General features: G+C 42.1%; 1 protein-coding gene across 2 annotated transcripts in view; it reads right to left on the bottom strand.

The window, feature by feature from the left end:
• Positions 1-11,456, bottom strand: part of LOC100928654 (cat eye syndrome critical region protein 2) — a 139,761-nt gene extending 128,305 nt beyond the window's left edge. For both annotated transcript variants that reach the window (XM_031939642.1, XM_031939643.1), the window contains exon 1: positions 10,986-11,456. In XM_031939642.1, coding sequence (XP_031795502.1) covers positions 10,986-11,378 — 393 coding nt within the window. In that variant the 5' untranslated portion in view covers positions 11,379-11,456. The remainder of the gene's footprint in view (positions 1-10,985) is intronic.
• Positions 11,457-13,023: the final 1,567 nt, after the last annotated feature.

Raw genomic sequence — 13,023 nt, 5'->3', positions numbered from 1 at the left:
GTGGCATCTTAGTATTTCCCCAAGTGCCTTGTTTTAAACTTCTCTTAGTTAGTTATGCTCTTTATTTTTTTTTCCAGAGAAGTGGGAAAGCTCTTTTTTTTCATTATCTATTATTATTGCATATATTCAAACTTCTATCCCCAAGCAGGAGACTATTCTTAAAACAATCTCAGATTTCATCAGCTTTTTGGCTGTCTTAATACACCGTTGATTCATACATAATCCACTTATCCAAGTTAGGATTTATATTTATGGGGCATCATGGTACAAGGCATTGAACACTGGCTTGGGTCAGGAAGAATTCAAATATTATCTTAGGTATTTACTAGAAGAGGCAACCATCTAGACACTTCTCTTAAACTTCCATTTCCTCAAATGTAAAATTAGAATTATGAAAAGACCTAGTTCACAGGGTCGTAGTAAGGATCCAATTGGGTAATGTATATAAGACACTCTGAAAACATTAGGATGGTATATGAAATAGTCATTATTTCTTATCCCAATGTTATCTTTTAAGATTTGGCCTATAGTTCTTGCTTATTAGAATTGTTTTTGGTTTTTTGCATTCTGTCATCTAATCAACATGAAGAGCTTCTGATTTTATATAATCTACAAATCTGATATCATACTATCTATGACTTCAAGTCACCCATAAAATGTTTAACGGCACATGGCCAGACATCTGGAGAATCAACTCTTCTGCAGACTTTCTTGTTTACCACCTCTTTGGGTTCAATCAACCAGCTCCAAGGTCTCATCACCTCATCTTGTCCCTAAGGAGAACAGGGAAGAACTTGTTTGAAAATCTTCAATGGCTCCCACTGCCCATAGGATACAACTTAAAACGACTAGTGAGCTTAAGCACTCAAACTCTTCCCAAGACCTTGGCTACTCCTTCAACTCTAGCTTAATAAAACCAGTTTACACACAAGAGCTATTCAGGGTGTTCTCCCCTCCTCGCCGAAAAATTCCTCTCTTCCAAGGCCCTGAAATAGTGATGGCAGAATTAGCTCTCCACTTCATATATTCAGGAGGAGGATAATGTTTGAACTGCTACCCATAAGATGGGACTAAAAGGCAGATATTATTTTGGCCCAGATGTTATACAATTTTAAGTTGTTGTTATTCCATTAGGTAGCTAGGTAGTGACGCCCAAATCAGGAAGACCTAACTTCAAATCTGGCCTCAGAACTGTGCTAGCTGTGTGATCCTGGGCAAGTCACTTTATCCTCTCTGTGCCTCAGTTTCCTCATCTGCAAAATGGAGGTGATAGTAGCACCTAACTCCCAGCATGGTTGTGAGGATCATATGAAATAATTTTTGTAAATCATCCGGCACATAGAAAAACTTAAATGTTGTTAATTGTATTCCTTAATGACATTAAAAACCTGAGAACTAAATACATTAACTCAACCTTGTAATAATTAGTAATAAATCATATAAATAATAAATAATTAGCTGATCCTAATACGCACAAGGACTGTAAAGTGGGTGATATTATCTCAGTTTTACAGAGAAAACTGAGGTTCAAAGAGGGTAAGGGACATGGCAACGGTCACCCCAATTAACTTGTCAGAGGTCAAAGGTATTAGAGTCCAGAAAATAGTAACAACAATAGGTAGCATGGAGATTTGATGATTTTTGCAAAGCACTGATGTATTAAACATGTGTTTAAGGGGACACCTAGGTAATACTGAGTACTGGGCCTAGAGTTGGGAACACCTGGAGTTCCAATCCAACCTCAGTCCCTTAACTAGCTGTGAAGCACTAGGCTAGTCAACAACTTGTCTGCCTCAGTTTCTTCATCTGTAAAATGAAGATGTTAACAGCACTTGCCTCCCAGTTCTTTTATATATACTACATCAAGGAACATTTGTAAAGAGTTTCACACAGTGCTTGGCACTTAGTGCTATTTAAATGCTTATTCCCTTTCCTGCAAACCACTTAAATCACCCTTTGTAATTCCCAAACTCATTTCCTATCACAATGCCAAAAATTTTTATCAGAATGTGAGGATAACTGATTATGATGGTGAGGATTTCCTTTTATTTTTTTTTCCCCCTCCCAAGAAATTGCTTATAACAAGATTAGTTATCCCGACTAGAGTTGAATACTAAAAATGATTTTAAAGGGTGGTTTTTTTTTTTTTTTAAGTATTTGTTTAAATGATTGTTGGGCCAACTCACTACTTTAGGATCTTTAGAATTTAGGAATTTGGGTGAAGCTTGGAAGGTTTTCGCAGGGGGTGGAGTATCACAATGACTAGTTTCAACATACAAGAAAGGGGTTTAGAAAAGCTTTAAGAGAAGCAAGAACAAGAAAGGGATTGAAAAATCAATTCTGCAGCAGGCCAACACAAAATCAACAACGTGGTAGGATAGACCAAATTTAAATTCCTTAACTATAGCAACAGGTGGAATTTTTTTTTAATCACCTTTTCTCATTACAAAAAGCGTATGCCTTCAAACAAAGAACTCCAGAACACAAATTACAGAATTGTCCCCCTACCTAAAAGAAACCCCTAACACAATCTTGTAGGGAGAAAGAAAGATACAATAAGGGGGAGGGGGAATTTGTCAAGGGAATAGATCTGTTAATTTAACAAGATTTCTGTCAAGCAAACCAATTGTCCTCTAGAGTCATTGTTACTGAAACAATGAAGACCCAGGAAAGGGGCACCCATTAAAAGAAACAGACCTAGTGAAAGAATATACTTTGCAGTCAATGAGATTGTTTAACAGCATTCTCTACTGTAAGGAAGAGTTTCTAGGCAGTATTGTTCTCATTCACAGTCATCACTGGGGGGGAAGGGAAGGGACTTAAAAGGTTCAACAAAACTCTGGCCAATTTAAGCCTCAGCTATAGTTGCAGCCCTGATTTTCAAAGTTATGTTCCTTTATCACTTGTCTTGCTTTTATTTCTAAAAATCATAAATCACGGAGTATTGGACTCGATCCTAGGCCAGTTCCTTCATTTGTATATGAGGAAACTGAGGTCCAAAGACATCTAAGGTCACCTCCTGACATTTAAGAACTAGTGGAGGGGATCATAAAAGCTATGCCCAAGACCCAAGAAGCAAGGGTTATGGAACAATTATTCAGTATTTGACCCTGGTGGATTTGCATCACAGCAATATAGGGATACTAGTCAATTCACCTACAGCTACCATATATATAGTCTGAACCAGTCCCAATTTGAAAAAAATAAATAACTAAACAAGATGACTTGGTAAAAGGGTGCCTTTAATCAAACCATGTGCTTAATTTTGGATTTGGAAAATATGGTCACTATATGTGTATGTGTGTGTGTGTGTATATATATAAAATAAATCACTATAGTCTCATATGTAGATCCACAAGTTTTCTCTGACCCTCTTAGAACTAGGCAATTATCAAAGGAAACATAATAGCAATCATTAAAATGAAAAAGAGAGATGATCAAAATAATTCAAACCAAATCTAAGGATTTTTACCTTACCTCCAAAAGTTTTAACTAAAAACTAGGAAAAGCTAATAAACTTTAAATAAAAAATTCAAATGGTATCTTAAGTGATTAAAAATGATACAAGAGTTACAAATATTTTTGCTTGTGTGACCAAAGCAACGAAGAAGATATATTATATAGACAGAAGGTTGTTGAGTCACTTCAGTTGTGATCCCATTTGGGGTTTTCTTGGCAAAGATAGTGGAGTAATTTGCCATTTCCTTCTCTAGCACATTTTATAGATAAAGAACTAAGGCAAATAAGATTACGTGACTTGCCCAGAAATCACACAGCTAGTAAGTATCTGAGGACATTATTTGAACTCATTCTCCTCCCGATTCCAGGTTCAGCATTCTATTCACACCACACACCTATCCAGACAGAAGAGAGAGACAAATACTATATTTTTTTCTTTATATAGCTATAGCTTTGTAGACACACATAAATAGAAGAGATATTAGGGTATATATACATCTATGTGCATATGCCCATATCCTCCAAATATCTGCTTTCCCATTAGCCATTTATATTGACAATCAGTTGCTGCCTTAACAGATTCCTCTAGCGGCCTCCAGATTATATGCTCCAAGTCAGCAAACATCTTTTCCCCTTTCACTCCCCTCCTCCTCCCAGTAAGCACAATAAATGAAAGATAGAGAAAGAAGGCTGAGACTAGGAAGACAAAGAAAGAGATGACAAATCTAGTAAATATCTATTTTAGATTACAGGAAAAAGGAGCCGTGACCACAGAGACTAAAAAACAATACATGAAAAAAAAAGAAGAATCTTGAACCTGACACTTGGCAAATCCAAATAATAAGCATACTAATAAGCTTTATTATTAAGTTAAACAGACACCTTTTAGGTCCAACTTTTTTCTCTTCACATCAACTTGAAAATAAAAACTTCTGAATCCCCCAAAGGATTTTGCCATCCTTCCTTTTAATTACAGAACCAAAAAGGGAAATGTATTACATTTAAAGCATCAAAAAGTAGGATTAGAGGGAAAAGTCATATAGGTTTTAAATCCTAAAACTTGGACTATGCAAATAGTTTCAATTATTAAAATATATGTATGAATTTGATACATGTACCCCCAAATCCCCTTTGATTACTATCTCCTCCCTAGCCAAACTGTTCCCCAAGACAGACAAACCTTCAACTTATGTTCCACTGAACTTTTGACCTGGTCATAACTAAGGCCCTCCACAGTCCACTGCTATGCATGCCCAAGACATTTGTAAAAAGGAGTCCAGGTCTTGTCAGGCAATGGCAACTGCAGGAGCCAGCATGGGAGCTGCTGTTCCATCCCCCTTTTCCCATAACAATGCACCAAGCTTGGCCTGATGGATGCACTTTTTAATCTGAGTCCGCCAGCTTTGCATCTCCTTCACCATCAACCACGACCTCCACCGTTACTGCCCCTTCACTAAAGACTTTTCCTGATTTAACTCTCCAGGGGGAAAAAAATTAACATGTTTCCCAGATTTCTGACATGTACATTTGCAGACAGTACACAGAGGCTTCACAGTTAAGGACAAGGGGCAAAAGGTGTGTCTTTAGGGGGAAAAAAATCCCACCCTCCTTAGTAATATTAGGGAAAAAAAACAAACCTCTTACCATAGGGAAAGAAAATTATTTAGACATACATCTAAATCGCTCATTTCCTATCTATTACTTGGTCAGTCTTTTATTACCAAAGACACTTAGTTCTAACACAAAATTTTAAACCAAATTATAACTTAATTGGATAAGTAAAAGGTTGTTTTCCCAAGTTCATGAAAAAAAAAAAGAATCTATAGTTTTGGACTAAGTATTTTTGAAAGAGCAAAACCGGATCATTTCCATAAACGAAAGGGAAAAGGGAAAACTGGGCTATACAACATTAATATCCCATGAAACAATGGCAAACTACAGGTCTAAAGAATTAAGATTTACTTCCAAGTCTCTTGGAACTATATCAGAAGCAAACAGTAAGTAAAATGAATGGAACATAATATTAGGAAAACGATATAAATAAAAGTACAGAAAAACTGAATCCAAGTCACCCTTTCACAGGACATCTGAAACCATCAAAACAAAATCCAATTTATCTTTACTAAGGTTGGGGAACAATAAACCTTTCTCGCTTTTGGACCAAAAAATCCTACTTCCTTCAGACGGGCTCTTTTCAGAATACAAGAGAAATTAACCCAAATGGCATTAGGAAAATAACGTTTATTTGTATTGGTAAAAAGTTGGTCATTCTAAATCTAAAGACTTTTCCTTGAATATACAACACTAAGGAGGCTTCTTCAAATCTTAGTTGAGTATTTCAGCTCCTTCCTTTTGCAGACGAGGAACTGGAACCCGCTCAGATCCCACTTGGAGTCGGAAGAGCAAGTCATGTCAGCACTAGGCGGAAGTCATGAAGATCTGAGTTCAAATACAGACTCAGTCACTTCCTAGCTGGACGTATCTCAGTTTCCTCCACAATAAAATTGGGATAATAATACCACCTCCCTTTAAGTGTAGCAATTAGGAACAAATGAGATAACAATGGTAAGGCACTTATTGCAGGCCCAGGTACTGCCCAGGGCAGCATTCCCAACTCAATACCTTCATAATACTACCTCGAAAATTTAACCCCACAATCAAGATCTACAAACAAATGAAAAGAAATTATGCATTCTTGCCCTTCACACCTGAGACCATTCTAAGTCTTTTCTAAAAACCTAAAACTCCCACCTTTACCCTCCAAATACTTTTATAATACTTCTCACTTCCAGAAGAATATATCCTGGAGGTCCAACTCTGAGTCTCAAATAAGGGCAATTGTTCAAATGTAAGCAAGCTGTATTTTCAGCTCTCTGAGACTACTTTCCAGAAAATTAAGCAAGACCAAATTTAACCTCAGCTGTGAAGTAAGCCAGATGCAAATGTGGGCCTCCAGAGGTGAAAGGGTAGGGCATTGCCCCTTTTATCATTGTAAATAAGGGCCCCTTGGAAGCTTCACACTGGTTGGTTAAAGACTCTCCTCTTTAAACATTTTACTATCAATAGGAAGGGGGAGGGGAATTCCCTTTTGGAGGGAGTTACATCACTGGAGAGCATTCTCCCCTTTCAAGATTTCACACTGCATAAGGGATTCCCCCTCCTCAGTAATTCACATCCTGTTCAAGGGCTTTTCCTTTATAGAGAATTATCACATCCTGTTTGATAGTCTTAGGTAGTTCCATTTGAACTCCTATTACAGTAATTCTTAGGGAAAATGATTTACCTTAAAATAATCAGGCCCAAGGTTACCACGGAGAGTTTGATAAAACTACCCTGTAGTAATCTTAGCATAATCATAGAAATCCGAGGTTTTAAACTATAAAGTAATAGATGATCTAACTTAAGGCCTTAAGAGGAAATAAATGGCCAGAAACTCAAACCTTGGTATAGCTCTTGGCTCCCACAATGCTGGAGTCAAATGGAAGCCAAGCTATTCAGGAGTCAATGGCTAAGTCATAAAACTACAAAAATGAGAGGTAGATGGGACCCTCAGATCTCTAGTATCTAGTGAGCTGCAACCATGCAGAGACAAAGTATCAGGAGACCAATGTCTGCTGGTCTACCTTACCTTAGTTTCGAGCACATTTTACTCAACTTTTTGAGTTTTGTTTTTCTCTTCTGTTTTTATCTTTAGCTCCCCCCCCCCCAAAAAAAACCTTTCTTATTTAAACTAAGCCCAGTATTGCATAGATTTATTACTTCTTATTCTTACTTGGTACTTTGATGAAACTATGTGGCCACATGGGTTGGAGAGTCAAGAAACTTGAATCCCAAGCCCAAATCCACTAATAACTAGTTCTATATCCTGAGGGTAAATCATTTAACCTCTTTTACACTTTAGTGTCTAATTTGCAAACTAGAATAATGATGTATGTCTATTTTGCTTCAGAGAGGCATTAAAATTATTTAAAGGTCTCTGAATGAATTAAAAAAATCATACAAATACTGGGGCTTAAAATATTACTAGGCCCTCAAGGGCATGGATTCGTTTTAATGTTTCTTTTTATATCTACTAGAGTGCCTGGCACCCCACTGGGGACATAATGGGTCCTCAATAAGTTCTTATTGAATAAAATCATCCCTCATCTTCCTCCCTCTACCCTATTTAATACCCGTTCCCCTCAAAATAAAGTAAAAAAACTGAACCCAAAGAATCCATAAAACATTGGATAATCAGAACTTTAAAGACAATAAAGGGAAAAAATATATTCACCAAACAAGAATGATATAGGTACTATATTACAAGCATTCACAAACATCTTTTGAGGTAGAGTTAAGATGTGGAAATTTATAAATATGTGCACAATAATTTACATCATCCTGGTATAGAGGTTTCATTTTGCATTCATTTTCCCCTTCTTCATTATGATTTTATGTATATATTTGAATAGCCATTCCAGTCTGCAGAAATGTGTATGTATATAAATAACTTTAAAAAAGAAAGACTTTAAGAAAAAATAGTGTCATAAATCATCAAGAAGCCAAAAATGATTTCCCCATCATATATGGCCAGATTAAAACCTGATTAGCTTTGCCATTTACCAGATTAAAAGGATTATCCATCTTTGTTGTAAATGTGAAACACTGCAAAATTGGTTTTAAAGTATAGTTGCAGAAGGAACATGATTTGACATAACACTTTCCTAATTAAGAATCTTTGACCCCCACGATGTAGTGTAAGATTTTTAGGGCCACCTATCCAAAGGGCTGATGACAAATTAACCCCCCCAGCCCCCACTCCAGTCTCAGAGGATATCACTTTCTGGTGTTAAGTGCCATAAGGTCTGGCCCCTATGGCCAAAAATGAAGGAAACCTTCCCCTAACTCAAAAAATGTTTCATCATGAAATCTTGTTTCCAGAGCTTCCTCAAAGATTATGACGGTGTCCAGCTGCAGCTGAATAATATGTAGCATTTCCAGAATTTCTTCCCCTACCCTAGACAAGCAGGTGTACTGAACCCCACCTTCCTCTCCTCCTCCACTTCCCTTCCCCACAAAAAGGAAAAGCAAAGATCTCTCAAAAAGGACAATGAAGTCCCTTGGATTCAAATGCCAACTCTTCTTCCCATAAGCATAAGAATATAGTTAAATAAAGCAATATGCTAAGGGCCAGGAACTGAAACTTGCTTTCCTCCACTGTGGCCTAAAAGTGTTCTAGAATTTTGCTCAAATTTAAAAAGTTTCACAAACTTTGAAATGATTGGTTTCTAACCAACTTCAAAAATATGCACAGGAAAAAAAAAAAAAAAAAAAAAAAAAAAAAAAACAACAACAACCACCAAAGAGTAGCGAATAAACAATTCAAAACCATCATGTTTCAGTGAAGACAAATATGGTTATCTCTGAGAATGTTTATTTATTAGTTCTCAAGCATCACATGCATTTATGGTGCCTTAATAGATTGCTCCAGTCTAGCATGTATTTCAGATGGCTATATTGTACTCGAGGAGACATTAAGAATACAATAATAATCTCAATTAGCCACACTTCACAGTATCACCTTAATTTATTTAGCCAGACTTTATTTTTTTTTCATTTACATTGTGTCAATTGGATTTCAGACCCTTAAAATCTGAAGTCAGTTAATATATGGGAACCACAGGTCTGACTAGAAAACAGATACATGCTCCAGGTTTTCCTTGGGTAGACTTTAATCACCTCAAGCAAAAATCACTGTTGTACTTATGAACAAGGTTACAAGTGTATTCACATAACATTTTCTCAATAGAAATGAAGTGCTACACATGTAACCTGGACATTAATCCAACTTGATGGACACTGGCGGAAAGAGGATTCCGGAACATTATTCTCTACGTTTAAAGATGGCATTATCACATAACCTGTGCAAACACAAGCACCTCCCACTACCGCCACCATTTTGAGGAGGAGGATTAATTCCCACCACTCATATTCAAGAAACTCGAACAAGAGAATAACTTAACATTTTCTTTACTCAACCTCCCCGCCCCCAAACGTTATAATCGCATTTTCTCTTTTTTCTTTAAATATCTCTGAAATTCTGGACTCGTCTACAACTAGTAAGAATGATCAATCCCACAACAGATATTTCTTGCGAACTTCACTTTCAAAATTTGCAAACAAAAATTGCGTGAGAAAGTGAAAAACTTAAGTTATGACCTCCTCGTAAAGGCGGAACGAGGAAGAGGGGAAACCTCAGGTATACATGGTTTTAAGCAGCTTAAGCGCTGCGGAAACTCTAAAAGCCTTTGGCCCTGAGCAGTTTATGTGGACACATGCCTACTCTTCCCTTCCCCCCTACCACTATTTTTCTCATTTCATTAACTCTGGAAGCAGCACAAATTCCCACAGAGTGTGGGCTCTGGCATCCTAAATGCTATTGAGGGAAACTAAAAATAAAGTGAATGAAAAAAAACTTAAAGCGTGCAGACACACGAAAGCCAAGCTGAGAACAGCCAGAAGTCATCTCTTGCACTAGCAACAGATTCGAAAATCACACACACACACACACACACACACACTGGACAATGTGCTTACAAGGGACGGTAATTATGATTTCTCCTTTAGATTCCAAAGCCGTGGCAAATGATTTGTAATTCACCGTAAAGTAGTCAACAGAGAACCTGACCGGCAAATATCGTTTCCACTAGCTTTGTTCAGAGACAAAAAGGAGAGGGGGGGCTGGAGGAAGAGAGGAGGGTAATCCAAGCTGGCATCCTATCAAACATTTTACATCCCCTTCCAAAAAAGATGACCGGGGCGGGGAGGACACTGCGCTCGGCGCTTACTCTTTTCTTCCCGTCACAGAGCGTCCGTCCCACTGCCCCTTTGCTAGGACCGGGGTCTGCGCTGCGCCCGCACAAAGCTCGGGACCACAAGCCCCATCAGTCCGGTCTTGCAAGACCCGCAAAGCCCAGGGCGAATCACGGGGGCCAAGTTAAGCTCCGGAGAGGCCGAGCGCTGCGACTCCGGGGGGCCACCGGGCAAGGAGCGGAGGGGCGACGGGGCAGATCAGGAATAACGGAGGAGCAAACTTTCCCGTCCAGCCCCCCGGCCCCCGCCAGCCCCGAGTTAAGCGAGCGCCGCCACTGAGAGTTGCGCGCCTCCGGGAGGGTCGGAAAGCTGCGCCCCCTCCCCACACACACTAGAGGAAAGCGGGGGGGGGGTCTCCGCGGCACCACCAGCCCCTCCCCCGCAGAGAAGCCCCGGTAACCGGGTCCGAGTTTAAGCCCCCACTTGGCCCCCTCCCCTGCACCCCCCTCGAGCCAAGCCGAGGCAGCTGGCAGGCAGTTTCAATGGCAGTGGGGCAGAGCGCGCGCGCGCACACGCGCACACAGTGGAGACCCTCCCTCTTTCCGCGCCCCTGTCCAGGAAGACCCCGCAGGGGCTCCCGAGCACCCCCCACTCCGGGAAGGCGGGCGCTGCCCCGCGCGGCGCTCCGCTCCCAGGACGCGGCCGGGGGCGGACGGCGCGGTCCGCGGGCTCACCTCGATCTCGAAGTCGGGCAGGCGGAAGGCGGTGCGAAAGAGCGAGCAGAAGTGCGCGATGGCCGGGACTTCCCACCAGGAGCGCAGCTCGCCCAGCCCCGCCGCGTCCTCGCCCGCGCCCTCCTCCGGGCACATCTCCCGGCCGCCGCGGCGGCGGCTCCGCGCTCCGCGCCTCCCTCGGCGACCCCCGCGCCGCCTCTCCTCGGGCTCCGGCGGCGGCTGCTGCTGGGAGCGCTCCTCGGCGTGGGCATCGGCCGGCGGCGGGCGGCAGGGGGCCGCGGCTCTAAGGCCGGCGCGGCGGCGGTGGCTGGCGGCGGCGGCCCTGGCCAGGACCCATCCCGCGGCTCGGGCTGCTCCTACTGCCGCAGCCGCCGCTGCTGCCCCCAGTTCCATACAATATAATCATTACACCGCTGGGGAAAACAGATGGGGCTGGGGGGGAGGAGAGGAGACGGGGGAGGAGGAGGGAGCCCGAGGGGGAGGACTGCGAGCCTGGGGGAGGGGCCGCACACGAGGAGGGGGCGGGGCTGCCCCTCACCACAACAACAACCTCCGCCCCCACCCCACCCCCGGCATCAGCCGGGGCAGCCTCACGGCGACAGGAGGAGGGGGAAGAGAGAGGACGCTCGGGGACCCCCGCCACGGAGAGGGGGCAACTGGAGCAAGCACGGACAGGCTCACGGGCCGCAGGCTCATCCCGTCGTCGTCATCCCTGTATTCGGGGCGGAAAAACTTGGAGTTTTTAGGAGGGAAGAGCGAAATAGGGCTGCTGCCCCCCTCACTCGGCGTTAGTGGTCGCGCCCTTTTAAAGGGCCCCGGGGTGGTGCTTTTTGGAGGGGGTAGATCCGGAGGCACGCACATGTGGGCACTCCGTTATTATTCACGAAGGCGATGTCGGGGAGAACGAGTGGGATGAGTCCCAGAAATAGCGAGCGGACACCCAGCGCCAGCTTTCTGCCTGCCCCGTCCAGCTTTTGTAGCTCCCACCAGTTGCTGGGCTCCAGAAGGCATGCCCCTCAGTGGGTCTGGCTAATTTGCAGCTATGTTAGGACGAAGGCCAGAGTGCACTGGGTAGGGTGGGGGGAGGCACCAATCAGCGGCCTTTCATAAAGAGGGAATCCCCCCCTCCACTCCTGCCCAGGGAGTGGACACATGTGACTGCCCCGGAGAAGCCTAGTAATGGAGCGCTGCTACCCCTGAACACCCCTCACTGTGAGAAAGCAGCCTGCAGGAGAGTGCACAATAAGGTTTGAGAAAACCGGGGGAGGGGAAAGCTGCATTTTAGGGAGCATCCTCTAGTGCGGGCATAGATCGGGAACACTTGGATGAGAGAACGCAGATGTAGATGTAAGGGGAAAAAATTAAATGTTTTACAGATATGGGGAATTAACTTACATTGATACAAAGTGGATGAAAACATACCGCGAAGAGCCTGTTAAAATTCTGCAACCATCGATCTAGCGAAACCCTTCTTAGAAGCACCAGAAGTTTTTAAAGATGTGTGGTGAGAGAGTTTCTCGCTGCAACAAGTTTACAGCTCAATTTTACTTTAACTGCAGCAAGATGGGACCGAAAGAGATCGTCAAGTCCAGGATTCTAGATATTGAGGCTCTATTCCCAAAAGACAGTCGTCCACTCTTTCCCACAGCGTTTGCAAAAAGGAGACCCCTCGAACTTAAGTCAAATTTTTGAACAATCTTGGTCTCCATCAGGGAGGTACATACATATTGTGTTTAACTTTGACAATCCCTGCTTTAAGAAGCTTAAAAGCTAAGATTGCTAGGAATAAAACATGTATCATCATTGTAGAAACATATTTTGACAGAAGAGGACAAATTTGAACTAGCCAGCTGCTTAAATTAAGCATCGCTTAGTTGTTAAGTGCAGACTGTTTAATTAGGTAATACACATGATTTCTTCCTTTAAAAAATAGTTGAGTTCTGTCCCAGAAATTTCTCCCCCATTGTAGTGATCCCTCATGGGATCCTTTAAGACGTCTTTGAACTTTCTCCCTTCCTTGCAGAAAACCTACACTAGA

This window comes from Sarcophilus harrisii, chromosome 5 (assembly GCF_902635505.1).
Source record: "Sarcophilus harrisii chromosome 5, mSarHar1.11, whole genome shotgun sequence".
Lineage (NCBI taxonomy): Eukaryota > Metazoa > Chordata > Mammalia > Dasyuromorphia > Dasyuridae > Sarcophilus > Sarcophilus harrisii.
This window is presented reverse-complemented; position numbering and strand designations above follow the sequence as displayed.